Genomic DNA, 16,379 nt, shown 5'->3' on the forward strand with positions numbered 1-16,379 from the left:
AGTGTTGCCTCAATGAAATGTTCAAAGTAATCTCTAATCGATTCCCCCTCATGTTGTTTTCAACCAATTATCTCTCTGATGTCGCTTCTATATTTTCGTAATTACATGAAATTAGTGAGGAATAATTCCTTTAGTTCTGCGAAGTTGCAAATGATGTTTGGTGCTAGGCTTTTGAACCAGGCCCCTTCATTTTCGTATAAGGTAGTGGGAAAATCGGTGCACTAGAAGCGTTAGTCTATCTTCAATGACTGCATGTGCCATTCGTGTGTGTCTATATAGTTGTCTGACAGGGGCGGACACAGGAATTAGTAGTAGGGGTTGCACAAATTTTTTTGTCTGGTCGAACATAATATAGAACGTTAAAAAAAATCCGGTCAAACATAATATAAACCATCTAATACAAATTTTTTTTCTGGTTAAACATTATATAACAACTATCTATTATAATTTAAATTTGTCATCTACGTGCATACATCTTTTGAAATCGCTCCATTACTTTTTCATCCTCAACTTTCGTAAGTGCTTCCGTCTCGACATTACAAAGCAATGTGTCGTTCAAAAATTCATCGCCAATTTTGTTACGCAAGTCTGTCTTCAAGAGCTTCAACTTTAAAAAACATCTTTCTACACTTGCGGTCGCTACGGGTAATATCACAGCCAACTTTAAAAGCTTATAAACCAAAGGATAAGACCGATGCTTCCCTGTACTAACCATCAAACGAGAAAGGTCGGAAATTCCTTTCAAACTAGTGAAACGCTCATCTTTAATGCAAGAGTGATAAAATATCTCAAGTTGTCCTTCGAGGTCTATCATATCTGAATCATCAAAGTCATACTTGTATAACTTACCCAATTTCAATAACTTTGATTTGTCAAATTGTGCAAATGAATCACAAGGGCTCAAAGCAGCCATGTATTTTAGTAATTGGGTGCTTGTTTCACTAAATCGATCCCGATATTCTGTAAGTTGCATATCTACCACCGTGTTGAAGATTTCAACCTCAAAATGAAACCTATTAGTCTTTGTAGTCCTACGGTTTCTCGCACCAATATACAACTATTCCATATCTAAAGTTTCAATTTCGTGTGTTGACAAAAAGAGGATACTTTTGGCAAAATGCTAGCAAACCCTATGTTTCTAAAAGACTGCAATGCCTCCATTGTCCCTCTAACCATCGAAGCCGCTTCCAAAATGTCTAGATCTTTTCTTTGAAGTTGCTTTGACAATGTACCCGTGAGGTGTAAAATGTCATACATCGTATGTAAGTAAAACACGAACTCATATGATTTAAAATATGCTAAGATTCCAGATGCTTGTTGACGGTTTGCCAATGTCCCTCCCTCCTCTTTCACAAAATCTAAAACTACAAGAACATCCGCAAACAACTTCATCAAACTTGTGAGTGTGTTGAAATGTGAACCCCATCTTGTTTCTCCCGCTCGAACAAGTGTGGTCTCTTGATTTAACCCTCTTCCTGTTTCAAGATCACCACTACACAAGCCTTTTTGCACCCTTTCTCTTGCTTGCTCTCGTAGTAAGTCTTTTCTTTTACACGAGGCACAAACAACATTAACCACCAACGAAATTTGCTCAAAAAAGTCACTAACACCATCATCCTTCTTTGCTACAGCCACAACTACTAGTTGAAGTTGGTGTGCAAAGCAATGTACATAAAAAGCTGTGTCATTCTCTTGTAATATCAAAGCTTTCAAACCATTGAATTCCCCTCGCATATTGCTAGCCCCATCGTAACCTTGTCCTCTTATCTATTAAAATTTAAAACAATTAATATATATATATATATATATATATATATAATTAAAATGAAATAAAAAAAAGTAAAGAATAAATTACCTGACTAAAACTCAACTTATTACTTGTAAGTACTTCATTTATGGCGTTTTTGAGGGTCAAAGAAGACGTATCCTTCACGTGCACTATTCCTATGAATCTTTCTTTGACAAAGCCAAGACTATCGACATAACGCAAAACAATAGCCATTTGTTCCTTTTTTGAAACATCACTAGATTCATCAACTAGTAAAGCAAAAACATCTTAACCAATCTCTTCACGAATACTCAAAAGTACTTCTTGTGCAAAACATTGCACAAGTTCTTTTTGAATTTTAGGGGAAATTAGTTGATTGTTTTTAGGAGCATTTTCTAAAGTATTGTTGAAAATCTCTTCACTAGTCTCTCGAATGGCTTTTAACACTTCAATGTAAAGCCCTCTATTTTCCGAGTTAACCGACTCGTCATGACCACGAAACGGTAAACCGATTTTTAATAAAAGTCTAACAACAATAATAGAAACACGTAATCGAGCTTTATATTTATTGTCCTCCGCTTCGGTTTGCCTCCTCAAGACTACATTAATTGCTTGTTTTTCCCTCATTAAAAACTCACACTTTTCTCTTGCTTTGTTGTGAAAACTATCAACACCACCCACATGAGTCCGAAATGCATCTTTTTTATTCCAAGTATCAAAACCTTGGGAAACAAATGCATCTCTCCCTCCTTTTTTTCCCATGAGGTCCCCACACAAATAACAATATAAAAAATATGCACAATTCTTTTTCACACTATATTCCAACCAATCAAAGTCATTAAACCATGAAGGAACGAATCTTCTAAATCTATCACCTATTTTTTTTAGGAAACTTATGTGCCCTTACTTGACATGGTCTTTGAAGCAAATATGCTCTTCATACATCATCTCTTATATTTGAATTTTAACTTGTAATCAATGGACTATCCGCCGGGTCCTTTGGAAGATCTTTCAAGTCAACGTTATCATTAGGTTGGTTAGAACATGGTGTTTGTGGAGTTGGATTAGAAACCGAAGGGATTGAATGATTGGTGATTGGTGTTTGTGGAGTTGCATTAGGATTAGAAACGGAAGGAATTGATTGATTGGTGATTGGTATTTGGGAACATTCTTCACCACTTTCATTAGGATTAGGTCTTTGTCTTTTGGTAAAAAAAAATCACTTAGTTTAACCTACAAAAATATAACAATTACACCTAATCAAACAATAAAACAAGTTGATTTCACCTAATCAAATAAAATTTAATAAAAACATAACAATTACACCTAATCAAACAATAAAACAAGTTGCTTTCACCTAATCAAACAAAAATTCAATAAAAACATAACAATTACACCTAATCAAACAATGACTTCAATAAAACAAGTTGCTTTCACCTAATCAAACAATCAATTCAATAAAAAACATATGAATTTCACCTAATCAAACAATCAATTCAATAAAAAAAAAACATAGCAATATATGAATATAACCTAATCAAACAATATAACTTCAACAAAACAAATCAATTTCACCCAAGTCAATCAATAACTTTAAAAAGCATATCAATTTCAAATATCTAAATGAATTGGTAAATGGTAATTGGTAAAACTTACTTGCTTCATTGTAGAAATTGAAAGAAGACAGTTAGACAAAAGTTATTGATCGATACTATTGTTGAAACCTGCTTCAAGAAATCGATCAAGATTCTAGGATTAAAATCGATCAAACAACAAAATCGATTTTGGGCTGTGACTCACGATCAAGAAGACAGAAGTACTCGATCGAATATAGAAGTCATCTAGGGGCGATCGGAATTCGGCAATTGATTGAATTTTGGAGCCTTGGAGGCAAGCCGCAAGCGCCAAGAAGTCGAGTCGACGTCTCGACGATCGTTTATGTTGTTGTGTAATCGTTTTCTTTCTTTTTTTCTTTTTTTTGCTTGTACCGATCATCAATTAGAAACTCAAATAATTAGGATGGGCTATCTTTTTTTACAAGCAATTAGCCCAATTGCTAATTTATCCACTTAAGTTTTATTTTGGGCTTTGGGCAATTGGACTATTAGACAATAATCGATTAAAACATTGGGTTGTGGGCTCGTTATTATTTTTTTTCGTTTAGTAATTCCCGATAGAGTGACAATTTTTTTATGTAGTTGCACAATTTTTTTAGTAGTTGCATGATTTTTTACGTAGTGGCACAATAGGTAAAAAATTTTAAAAAAAATGAAATTTTTTCTACTACGTGCGCGGAAGCTAGGTGTTGCCGGTGCCACACCAGGCACCTAGCTAGGACCGCCCCTGCTGTCTGGGCAATTTTTTCAGTTGTATATCTTTAGGTTAGGTAATTTGGCTATGGTGGGCATGTCATATTCATGTAGTTCAGGTATAAATGGGAATGTATGTTGATTTAGGAGGGGCATGTGGCAATTTCCTTGGTTGTGAGGAAGAGCTGAGTGTTGGAATGTGGAGATTTGACTGGTGTATATTGTGTGACATGCTTGGAAACATAGAAAATGGTTGTGCCTATACATTGTAGAATGGGGTGTTAGAATATGAAGCGGGCATATCTGATTGGGGTGGAGTGTCGATCGTTGTTTGTGGAGCGATGGTCGTGTTTGTGAAAGGCACTTCCATGGATGGACTTGTTTCCAGTGTTGAGTATATTGGCTGGAATTTTGAAACTGATTGTATTTGCATGTATAGATATATTACTATTTGTGGCATCGGTGTAAACGGTGTCGTGGTACTGTAGAGTAACGGGGTTGGAATTTGTGTTGTGTTTGGGATGGGGTTCATTTGGGCCAAATGTTGCGTAATTGTCGGTGTGAGTGTGGGTTCGCAGAAATGGTTTATCATCATTCCCGCTATAGGAGAGTATGCAATGGTGGGGATATCTATCTGATTTATCTCAGTGATAACTGAGTCTAAAGATGACATTGGTCGAACAGGTCCTTGCATCGTTTTGCTGGTACCTCCTTCACGCCATGATCAACTCTTAAGGTTTTAAGCTTTTAGTATCATTGTCTCAACAAGTGGATTGCGCCAATGATGTGATATTAGGCCTCCCATGTGCCCCAGTATCTTGTGTATATGATCTTTGGTGGATGTTTGCAATCACAACGGTCAAACAAGAACACGATCTCCGGGAGGGGATCTCGGGAGAACGCTCTGACGGTCAAGTCAGTTTCTCTGGAGAGATTGAGTATAAAGCGTAAGGCTTATAGAGCTTTAGGTTGACACACACACACACACAGAGAAAGAGAGATTATTGGAGGCATGTGGTCTTTTATACTGAGGATCTGGAATGGGTCCCGCTCGATTGAATAGGGGTGTCAGACTCCGATCAAGACAGAAGCACTAATTGGTTGATCATGTCGCTGTCCCATGTCTAAGCCGTGATTAGCTTAGCCTTGGTAGTGGTGCATGCACTCGGACTGGAGTTAGCAGGTGATGGTTTGCCACCTATTAACATTCACGCTCATGTTCTAGGCTGGATTCTGGTCATCGAGGAATGTCTCGATCCAAGCTGGAATGAGCATTAGCTTGGTGAAGAAAAGGTGACAGCCTCGGCCATGCTACCCGTGGCTTTTGTATTTATGGTGTTCCTAAGGGGCAAACTATCATTTATATATATATATATATATATATATATATATATATATATATATATATATATATATATATATATATATATATATATATATATATATTGTGTGGACTGAGAGGACAATTTTCCACCACCCATTTCGTTAAGGGCACAAACGTCAAAACCAAAATTATTGATTGTGGAGCGTTCACATGCGACCCATGTGTGTAGTAACTAATACAGACTCGAGGATTTTATCTGGTGCGACGAAGGTCCATTGAACATTATTTAAGTGGGTTTTATTATTTATTTTCATTTATATATATATATATATATATATATATATATATATATATATATATATATATATATAGTAAAAACTAAAAAAATATATATATATGCTCAGTTTTAGCATCTTTTAAAAAAAAATTCGTTTTTTTTTTATTTTTAAATTTTTTTTTTCTTTTTATTTTTTTTATCTTTTTTTAAATATATTTATTACATACTTGAATATTCTAGTGTTTTTGTTTATTTTTTATTAGGTTTTTGGTTTTTTTGATTTTTTTGATATTTTATACTAAACATATGTTTGAGTTTTTTAATGTTTAATAATTATAAAATTTTAAATAAGAAGAATTTTAAGGATCATAATATTTTTCATTCATATTTTTTTAGTCATACTATTTTTGGATCATAAAATTTTGAATCAAATTATTTTGAATCATAGTATTTTGAATCAAATCAATTTTGAATCATATGATTTTGGATTAGTAATATATTCAATTAAATAATATTCGTTCAAAAAAAATTATGGATCATTATATATTTTGAATAATCTATTTTTAAATCATAAAAGATATAGTTAAAGATTATAAAATATTTGAGTCTAAATATTTTTAGATCGTAACAAACTATGGATCATAAACAAGTTGAAAAAAAAGTTTTTTTTGAATCATAAATATTTTGAATTATCAAATTTTGGATCATATTATGTTCAATATTTTTTTTTTAAAAGTAATATTTTTTAGAATGAAAAAAATACTTCAAAAACTTATTTTGAATAATTCTTATATAAAAAATTCCAATTTTCATGATTTTGCTGCTTTTGGTAACCGTTATTTATCTATTCTAACTTTTATTTATGCATACTAACATCTAAATTATGCACCTAATTTTATTTAAGTATACTAATATTTATTTATGTATACCAATGTTTATTTGCTTATATTTTACATATCCTTCATAATTTTATTTAAATATTTACTGATATTTATTTATGTTTCTAATTAGTAAAATTATGTATTAGTTATAAGTCTTATTAAATGATTTATAAAATAAATATACATAATATATATATATATATATATATATATATATATATATATATATACACACATACATACACACACAATGACTATATTTTCTACTATAAATAACACCAATGTTATATTTCTTTCTACCACAAAATTGGAATAAAGTCTCTCACATTTCAAGGTTATCAAAATCCAAATGATTCATCTAGTTGTGATTCTAGCAACTATAATGATAATATCACTTGGTTTCCTAATTTTCAATCACACACCAATTGTATTTATCCTAATTTATTTTATCCTTTCTTAGTCTTGTATTAGATGTTTCTTCTCCTGCATCTGTTTTGTGCAACACATATTGAAATATATGGATTTTAATTTTCATATTAAAGTTTATAGTTACAAGATGTCCACATTGCAAAGCTCAAGTTTGCAGCACTTGAAGTTAGCAGGAAAAACTATGTGCCATGGATGATAGATGTAAAAAATGCATCTTGATTCCATGGGAATCTCAAATGCAATATATGAATTTAATGATTTTTTGGCATAAGAAATAGGTGAAAGCAATATTTTTCCTTCGTAATCATATTGATGAAATATTAAGATTTGAATATCTTGATATTACTGACCCAAGCATTCTCTAGAATCTCTTGAAAGAGAGATTTGATCATGAAAAGGAAGTTATACTTCCAAATGATAGAGATGAATGGAGAACATTGAGGTTTCAAGACTTCAAGAAAGTAAATGAATACAACTTAGCTTTGTTTATATTATGTTCACAATTCAAGTATTAGTGACAAGAAGTTACTGATGAAAATATGTTAGAGAAAACTTACTCCCTGTTTCATGCAACAAACATTACCTTGATGCAAAAATATTGGATGAAAAATTTCACAAAATATTCTAAACTTAATGCATGCATGTTTGCTGCAGAGCAAAAAAATGAGCTCTTGATGAAAAACCATGAATCTCGTCCAACGGGATCACTAGCACTTCCTGAAGAAAATGATAAAAATATTGATGGTCATTGAAACAATACACGTGGACGAGGGCGTGGTCGTGATCAACGATGAGGCTGTGGTATTTTAATCGAAACCAAAGCCATAATTGAAACCATAATTATGGTTATGGACAACATAATAATTGTGGTCATGAAGAGAAAGGGAATAATTACCAATATTTACAAAGAAACAATGTTCATACACAAGACAAGGCCAAAGTGACGAGGCATGATGTTGGGACATCACAAAAATCTGATGGTTCATGTTGTAGATGTGGTAGCACATGCGATTGGTCAAGGACATGTTGCACACCTACACATCTTTATCAACTTTATCAAGAGTCCATTAAAGGAAAAGGAAAAGAAACAAACCATATTGATAATGTTGAATGCACTCCACTAACTATTGCTAATTTTTCTAATGACATGGAAGACATTAACTAAAAATTTATATTATTGTTCTAGTAAACCTGTTTTTCCTTCCATTGTTTTTTCATGTAATGTATTTCCTACAATAAATGAACTTTTTTATAATAATAATAATTATTCTGTTTATTGGCTTATTATTTCTTTCATATGTGACATTTATTTTGAGTCCAACTGGAGCACAACACCAAGAAAAGATTAGAGATCTTTGTATAACACATAGTGGTAGCACACACACTACTCTAAAATCAAAGATTTTTTTTTACAAAATTAGTTTAACAAAAATAGTCATACATACAAGATGAGGTCCTACAGATTTTATAGACGGAAATGGGATAGCCTATTTTATATTACCAAATGGTACAAGCTTTTGTATAGAAAATCCCTTATTTTCTCAATAGAAACTTATTGAGCTTCAATGACATATATTTCAAAGGATATGAGAAAAAACTATGACTAATGAAAATAAGAAATATATGTGTATTATAGACAAAAACAACCATGTGCTTAAAAAACTACCAACACTTGATTACGGTCTGCATTATACATATATACATATGATTGAATCAAATATCATAGTCAAAGAAAAACGTTGTTATCATGGGATATTTAGTTTATGGGATGATAGGTTGGACCATCTAGGGTTAACAATTATTCATAGGATAATTGAGAATACGCATGGGCACCCATAGAAGTACCAGAAGTTCCCTCAATCAAATAACATAATACCATATACATTTTTTCCTTGGAAAGTTGTTATAAAGCATTCTCCAAATAAAGTTAAAAGGGAGTCACTTAGATTTCTTGATAGAATTCGAGTTGATATATGTGGACTAATTCATCCACCATCTATACCATTTAGATACTTTATGGTCCTAATAGATTCATCCAACAAATCGTCTCATGTATGGCTATTACAGCTTGTGATATTGCACTTGTAAAGTTTCTTACTGAAATTATTAAGTTAAGGGCACATTTCCTTGATTATACTGTCAAAAGAGTGAGACTTGATAACATCGGTGAATTTACTTCACAAACATTTGATGACTATTGTATGTCTATAAGAATTATTGTTGCGTATACAATTGCTCATGTACAAAGACAAAATGGTTTAGCCGAACCATTGATTAAACGCATCCAACTAATAGCTAGACCATTAACAATGATGACCAAACTTCTTGTATTTTTTGGGCCATGCAATCTTACATGTTTGATCAATGATACACATTAGACCAAGTTCATATCATGTATATTTTCCCCTATAACTTGCTTTTGTTTAAGAGCCAAATATATCCCATTTAAGAAGTTTTAGGTGTGCAACATATGTCCCCATTTCACCACCACAATGGACAAAAATGGGTCCTCAAAGAAGGTTGGGAATGTATGTCGGTTAAGAGTCAGTCTCTATTGTAAGATATATTGAACCTTTAACAGGTGATGTTTTTACAACATACCTAGCTGATTACCAATTTTATGAGGCAAATTTCCCATCATTATGGGAAAAAATATGATTCTAGAAAACGATGTTTTATGGGACGAACCTTCTTTATCATATCTTGACCCTCTCACAAAACAATATGAGTAGAAGTTCAAAAGATAATGAATTTCCAATAAATGGAACATAGATTGCCTGATGCATTTACTGACACAAAAGGGTGAATAAATCATATATTCCAGCTCTCAATTTTCCAGCTCCAGTTGAAATTCCATATGGACAACTTGATGATAAATTCACTCAAGAGTTTAAAACATGCCTGAAGCATGGAACGGCATTTGGTTCTAAAGATAAGAAAGAAAAAGAAGAGGAATAGAAAGTGCACTAGATCATGAAGAAACTGTTCCTAGAGAAACATGCAATATCAAATTCCCCCTAATATATATATATATATATATATATATATATATATATATATGTATATATATATCATAATATTTTAACCTTTATTATTGTTATTTTGAATAAAAGGTCCTTATAATGGTTAAATTTATGTTTTACAGATATAATTGTTTCTAGAGTAGAAAACAAATAAGTGGAGTGGAAATTGGGCTTGTTATGCAAAAAGGAATAAGTGTGCTAAAGGCAGCCCACTATGCCCAGTGTAGTGGGACTTACGCTCAGTGGAATGCAGATATATGGACTGCACCCAACGCAGATGTTGGTACGCCCATCCTACTGGGCTTGGTCTCCAGATTAAGATCACAATTGGTTTCTTAGTATGCCTTGCGTACACCGACTTACACCTAGCGGACGTAAGTCAACTCTAACTCTTATAAAAAGTGATTTTCGGCCAACCAGAAGGGGAACTCAAATACCGTTGATCCTTAGTCGACAAGTAACCTTTATTCTGCAATATTGATGGTCTAGAAGGCAGCCGGAAGGCCGTTAAGATGACAAGAGCGGAGATCTGAGGGACTGGAGAGCGGATTCATGTCGGTAATCATGTGGTTTGTTATCGTGACCATATTAGCATTCCATTGAGATTTTATTATGTGCTTACTTTTTGATCTAAGTGTTAAAACCTTTTACTTTATGTTTATGATTGAATGAATCATTAAATTTATGATTTAATTGCTATTTAATTTGATTATTCTTATTTAATTTATTTTTTCAAGTTTGATTCAAGATCTATATGTGTTAAAGGTTGTTATTTTTTTCCTATTGTTGAATTAATAGAGTTTAGAGGACCATCTAGTTGTGTTAAATTGAATAATAGTTGTCCAGTAACCATTGGTGATTATGACTAGAGTTTTGACCAAAACATAGGGTTAGGGGTTATAGTAATGAACTTTAATGTGTCTGCATGAGTAAAATGACCATTCTCTGCATGATTTAACTCATATTACCATTAGGGTTAAATAAGATCAAATTTTGCTTAATACGAACTAAATACTGATTTGCATGATTGTTTGTTCACCTGATAAATTAATTAATAGTTGTGTTGAAATCAAAGGATTACGTGTCATGACTATGACACTAGTCATATTAGGAATCGGTAAATAATGAATGAATATCCGTTGTATCAGAAGTTAACCATTAATTTGAGATGTAATTTATCTAAACTGAAGTACCTAAAGATATTTGTCTTTCAGTCAGTTTATCGATATTTGATGTTAAGTTGAATTTAAAGTATTTAATAAAATATTTCTTATTGCTTTATTGTGTTCAGTGCAACCTATAATCAAGAACTCCAAATTAATTCATCACCGTTCCCCTTGTGTTCGACACTTATTCTTACCATAGCTATACTATTACATGATTAGGTTCACTGCCGTGTGTGTGTGTGTGTGTTAATTCGGTTGAGATAAACTCAATTTTATAAATTTAAAACTTAAGCATTTAAAAAATTTATATATAATAATCACACATCATGTTTTTGGCAGGTTGGGAAATAGTTTTCAATTAATTTGGTTTATTTGATTATTCGTTATTTGTTATTTTGTTTTAGTTATATTATTATTATTATTTTTATTTTTATTTTTATTCATATTTTTTTCTTTGATAACGTGGCTCTTGTCGGAGGGTTTTGTTGTTGTGTAGGTGCCTAATTTAATAATTGTAACATCCGGAACTCCAGGTATGATAAATTGAGTATTTATTTTGAGAAATGAGGAGTGGCTCGACGAGTTGGCGCCTCAACTCGTTGAGTAGGATCGCAACTTGGTGACGTGGAAAATGAGAGGACTCGACGAGTCGGAGAGCCAACTCGAAGAGTCAACACTGGAGGCAAAAACCCTAATTTTCTTGGGCTTGGGCCTATTCAAAGGCAATTATGGCCTCCTTGGCCCCTTCCCATCAGTGTCTTCGTCTGTTAAGAGAAACCCTAGAGTTATTTATGAGCTAGAGAGGAAAGAGGCTAATTTGAGGTCATTTCTTTGAGAAGAGGATCAAGGGTGTTGGAAGAATCTCATAGGAGAGTTGGGGGATTAGTTTCATCTTCATTTCAAGCTTCAGATCTAGTATAAGGTCTTGCCTTCCTTGTGTTTGGTTAGATTTTTCCTTTGGTTGCTAAGTTAGGGCTTGTAACACCATTTTGATGGGGTTTTGGGTGCATCTAAACCCTTTCTCGAGTTATTCTTTGGATCTGGACCTTATGATGTCCAAAGAACCAGAAAGTAGGAAGCCATGAGTGAGTAACCTTGGAGCTTTGAAGATATGAAGCTTTAATGGAGTCATAATGGTATATAGAGCAATATACACCATGCATGAACCCCAAGTTCAGACCTTTACGTGACTTTTGGATGCTAGAAGGCCAGATCTATGGGTTAGAGTTCCGGATCTAACTTCAGAAGGCCATATGAGTAATGCAATGGAGACGACTTGCCGAGTCTATGAGATGACTCGACGAGTCGGATCGGATTTTCCCCGCGATTCATGACCCAGTGATAACCCGTCAAGTTGGGAGGTTAACTCGATGAATCATGTGAGGCCTTAGAGGGATTCAGAGGATACGCTTGAACTCGCCAAGTCACGCGAGTGCACTCGGCAAGTCTGGTCAATATTAGACTATTGACTGGAATTGACTTCAGTTGACCTTAGGGATTGGTCAAACCGATTAAGAGAGGCCAGGAAAAGGTGGAATGGTCTTCTACCCATTTTCTTGGAATGATAATTTAAGGAGTTTATTAATTAGAAATTTTATCCTTGTAATAGTCGGAGGCTAGATCGAGGAGTTCAGGCACCATATTTTTACTATCTATCTTATCGGGTGAGTCTTCTCACTATACCTACCTTAAGTGCTAACTTATGTGTGACCAGTGGGTCTTATGTGTATGTGATGTGTATTGAGAGTTCCTGCTATTTGTTTTTGATATGCTTACTATGTATTATATTGAGATGCTGAGTTGAGGGACCAGAGGGTCCATCAGATTCGTGGGGTCGGAGGCTCCCACTGAGGCACATTGACCAGAGGGTCTTTTAAGCATAGCCTCGAGTGGCTGTTGTGTGTGTGTGGAATTTTGGGGAACTCACTAAGTTTTATGCTTACCGTGTTATGTGTTATGTGTTTCAGGTAGCTCCGACGGTCGCGGCAAGCCACCGACATGATTGTACAAACTGGCGGGAGATTGTTTTTATGATTCTGGGATTGTGTTTTACTTGTGTTAAAAATGAAAAGGAAATTAAAATGGGCAAAAAGCAGTGAAAATAAAAAATATACCATTAAAATTCAAGGGTCTAATTAGTGGTTTGGTCTAGGCTTTCTATGTAATAGGTACTTTTGAGTCAATTTATAGCTTGAGGTAGTTTATATGTAGTTTACAGCCCGGCAGTGAGTTTACGGCCGTAAGCCTGTTTACAGCCGTAAACCCAAGGCCGGCCCAGGTCCAGTATATATAGAGGTGTGCTAGGTCTTTTGTCAGTTGCTGATATCTTAGATTTCATGACTGCTGTAACCACAAGTTGTACCAGACGTCATTCTTAATAGAAAAGCATGTGCAAGCTTGTTTATTCTCAATTCTACTCGTTCTTTATTGCTAACTGATCGTGTTTTCTATTTTATCACTAGTAAGATCCGTTTCAGGACCTTACAAAAATTACGTCATGCGTAATTTGATTGAACACCCTTCGTAGAAGGAAGATGATCGCGACCAAGACTTTATTCGAATATAACGTATGCCTAGCGTACGTGTAAACTACGAACGGCGTAGCCAAGTATAAATGTGTATGCCAATCGTACGTAATTTTTACACCCTGTGTACCTTGTCGACAGGTTATATCTAGGGATTATACCATTCTTGAATTGGGATCGATTTTAGATGAGATTGTGGCTGGATTACGCTTACTAAACCAAATAGGAGCTTTAGATCACACCTTTGGGCTGATTCGGCCTAGAACATGTAAAACAACCAAGCGATGGAGCCACTGGACATACGCCCAACGTACGGTCAATGCCCAACTCATGATTTTCGTTTAAAATCTGTATAATGTTGTGTTTTATTGTGGTGGTTTTGTTTTGTATTTATTTTTTTGCAAATTAAGTGCTCGAAGAATTTAAAGAAGAAACCAACCCGAGGACATAACCGGTCACCGCTTCTTGCATTTCCCACAAAGCTTGAACGATGAAACTCATGGTAGATATCTGAACAAGCTTAGGTTACTGCTCACCAAAGAAATTGTCATCGCTTTCATTCCATTGGGGATTGGCATCCTATACTGGACTGGATGAACTTATCTAGAATTTTTTGTAATACATCTACTTGGACGCCAATGGGGTGTGTTTGTTTGTATGCCGAGGTTGGGACAGACTGTTCAGGATATAGGAACCTGTTTATCAGGAATTTTATTCTATAGTTTCCCTTGACCCTAGGAAGATCCCCGATGACATGACAACTTTTTCCTTTGGACTTGGTGGGGTAAGCAAGGAGTGTAGTGCGACTGAGGTTGCCATTAGATTTGAGGTTTATACTGCGGATGAGACGAGGAATATCCACTTTTTGACATTCCTTGCTGATTGTGATACAGGACGACCTGCTGTGTACAATGAAAATACATTTTGGGCTGAGATTACTGGGGGTGTGTACATACCATATACTGCTCGAGGGAAGAGGATTCTGTCCACAGCTCACAGATTAATGCATCATCTGATTTCTATTTCTCTCACACATCAAAAGAATAATGAGAGAGTTCCTTCTATAGATTTGTTTTTCCTATGGACCCTTATTACATCAGGGAGGCACCTGAACCTCCCCAATTGCTTTAGCTGCTTACATGGAGAGGATGGCCAGGGGGCTTCGAGAGGATATACCAATTTTTGGTGGGCACTTCATCACGCGTTTAGCTCGATCATATTAGTTGTTGACGAGAGATATCACGAGATCTATGGTGTTCTATGATGTGAGGCCGATGAGTTTATTGTTGTTGGAGTCGATGAGGGTACTGGCATGTGGTGATGATGGTATATTACAGATACGACCAGACGACTTGGCCGATCAGATGGACTTTGTAGTTGTACCTGAGCCACAGAGACTCCTGAGGCATCGACCTGCTCCATGAGGAGCCCAACAGGGACCTGAGCCAGAGATAGAAATTTATTGCTTTGCTCAGTGCATGGACGAGCGCTTTGATATAGTGGAGGGTAGACACCAGTGGTATTGGGATTCAATGACTGCATTCTTTTCCCATCAAGGTTTTCATTACTCGATCCCTTTTCCTCCTCCATACCAGCAGCGACATGATGGATACGACACATCTGGGGCCAACGACATGACGACGAGGATGATGAGTGACCGAGTTATCATTTTTATTTTTATTTTATTTTATATTATTTTTGGTTTATTAGACTTAGTCTTAGTCTTATTATTATTATTTTTATTTATATTTTTATATGTTTTAATTTTTTTAAATTAGGAAGTTTGATTTATTTTTGGTTTATGTAATTTTGTTTTCCATGTTGATGCTCTTTGAATGTTTTAGTTTTAGCAGAGTTTTCTCCCTTAGAAAGCTGAGAGTAAGTTGAGAAGCTAGGACCGACTGATGTTATAGCACGAGAGAAATAGTTGTGTCAAAGTTTGACATTTATAATCGAGAGCCACGATTTTTAATAAGTGTGGGGTGCACGTCGATTTCATAACAAATTTTGTTTCGAACTATACATTGATTCCTATGGCAAGGAAGAGTTGTTCCCACACCATGGAGTTTTATTCCGACGCGAAGTAGAAGTATCATCCTGGCTGCTATGACATGGTTGATACTTTCCTATGTCGTGGGGGAGTTTTTCATCTCGAGAGGAAGATGCCATGCTAGATACCACGATGTGGCCACCACTTACCACGTCGTGGCCATGTAATTATTCGAGATATGGATTTTTCCTCACTCAACGACAATATGTGGTCGATAATATCCCACACCATTGTCACTGTATATTGCATTAGTTGCAATCCTTTGCACCTCATTTCAGAAGTCGGTGCTCTTGATTTTATTTTCCGGCACATTCAGAAGCTGCAATCCAGGTTCCAGTTTTCTAGAAAATTTATGGAGCAACTTTTAGCAGCCCCATTCGGTCTCGCCACTACTACCTAGGGGAGTGTGTTCCTTTTTGTCCTTTTTTACTGTTTATGTGCTTAAATATTATTATGCATACAATGAGGGCATTATATGAAAATATGTGTGGGGTAAGGGTCCAAAAGGAATTTAAATCGGAAAAATAAAAATTGCTAGATTAGGAAAATTTAAAAATTTAAAAATTTAAAAATTTGAAATAATAGTTTAAGTTGGGAAAATCTAGTGATAATCAAAAATTTTGCTAA

General features: G+C 34.7%; 2 protein-coding genes across 2 annotated transcripts; both read right to left on the reverse strand.

The window, feature by feature from the left end:
- Window positions 1–457: 457 nt before the first annotated feature.
- LOC145050160 (uncharacterized) lies at window positions 458–2,002 on the reverse strand. The gene is made up of 3 exons (XM_078998451.1): window positions 1,856–2,002; window positions 1,174–1,767; window positions 458–1,057 (listed from the first exon to the last, which is right to left on the reverse strand). The coding sequence occupies exons 1-3, from the start codon at window positions 2,000–2,002 to the stop codon at window positions 458–460; spliced, it is 1,341 nt and encodes a 446-aa protein (XP_078854577.1).
- Window positions 2,003–2,056: 54 nt separating this feature from the next.
- Window positions 2,057–2,530, reverse strand: LOC145050161 (uncharacterized). Its single transcript, XM_078998452.1, has one exon. It carries the CDS (start codon window positions 2,528–2,530, stop codon window positions 2,057–2,059), a length of 474 nt encoding a protein of 157 aa, XP_078854578.1.
- Between the last annotated feature and the right edge of the window lie 13,849 nt (window positions 2,531–16,379).

The sequence above is a fragment of the Lactuca serriola genome, chromosome 5 (assembly GCF_051521515.1).
Source record: "Lactuca serriola cultivar US96UC23 chromosome 5, Lser_US96UC23_V15, whole genome shotgun sequence".
NCBI lineage: Eukaryota > Viridiplantae > Streptophyta > Magnoliopsida > Asterales > Asteraceae > Lactuca > Lactuca serriola.

What these genes read in the sequence shown, in the direction of transcription:
- LOC145050160 (XM_078998451.1), bottom strand. Translation starts at nt 2,002, where the DNA reads ATGGCTATTGTTTTGCGTTATGTCGATAGTCTTGGCTTTGTCAAAGAA. An exon ending in ATAAGTTGAGTTTTAGTCAG is followed by an intron (nt 1,768 to 1,855) that starts GTAATTTATTCT and finishes AAATTTTAATAG; the next exon opens with ATAAGAGGACAAGGTTACGA. An exon ending in TTTTGGAAGCGGCTTCGATG is followed by an intron (nt 1,058 to 1,173) that starts GTTAGAGGGACA and finishes GATATGGAATAG; the next exon opens with TTGTATATTGGTGCGAGAAA.
- LOC145050161 (XM_078998452.1), bottom strand. Translation starts at nt 2,530, where the DNA reads ATGGGAAAAAAAGGAGGGAGAGATGCATTTGTTTCCCAAGGTTTTGAT.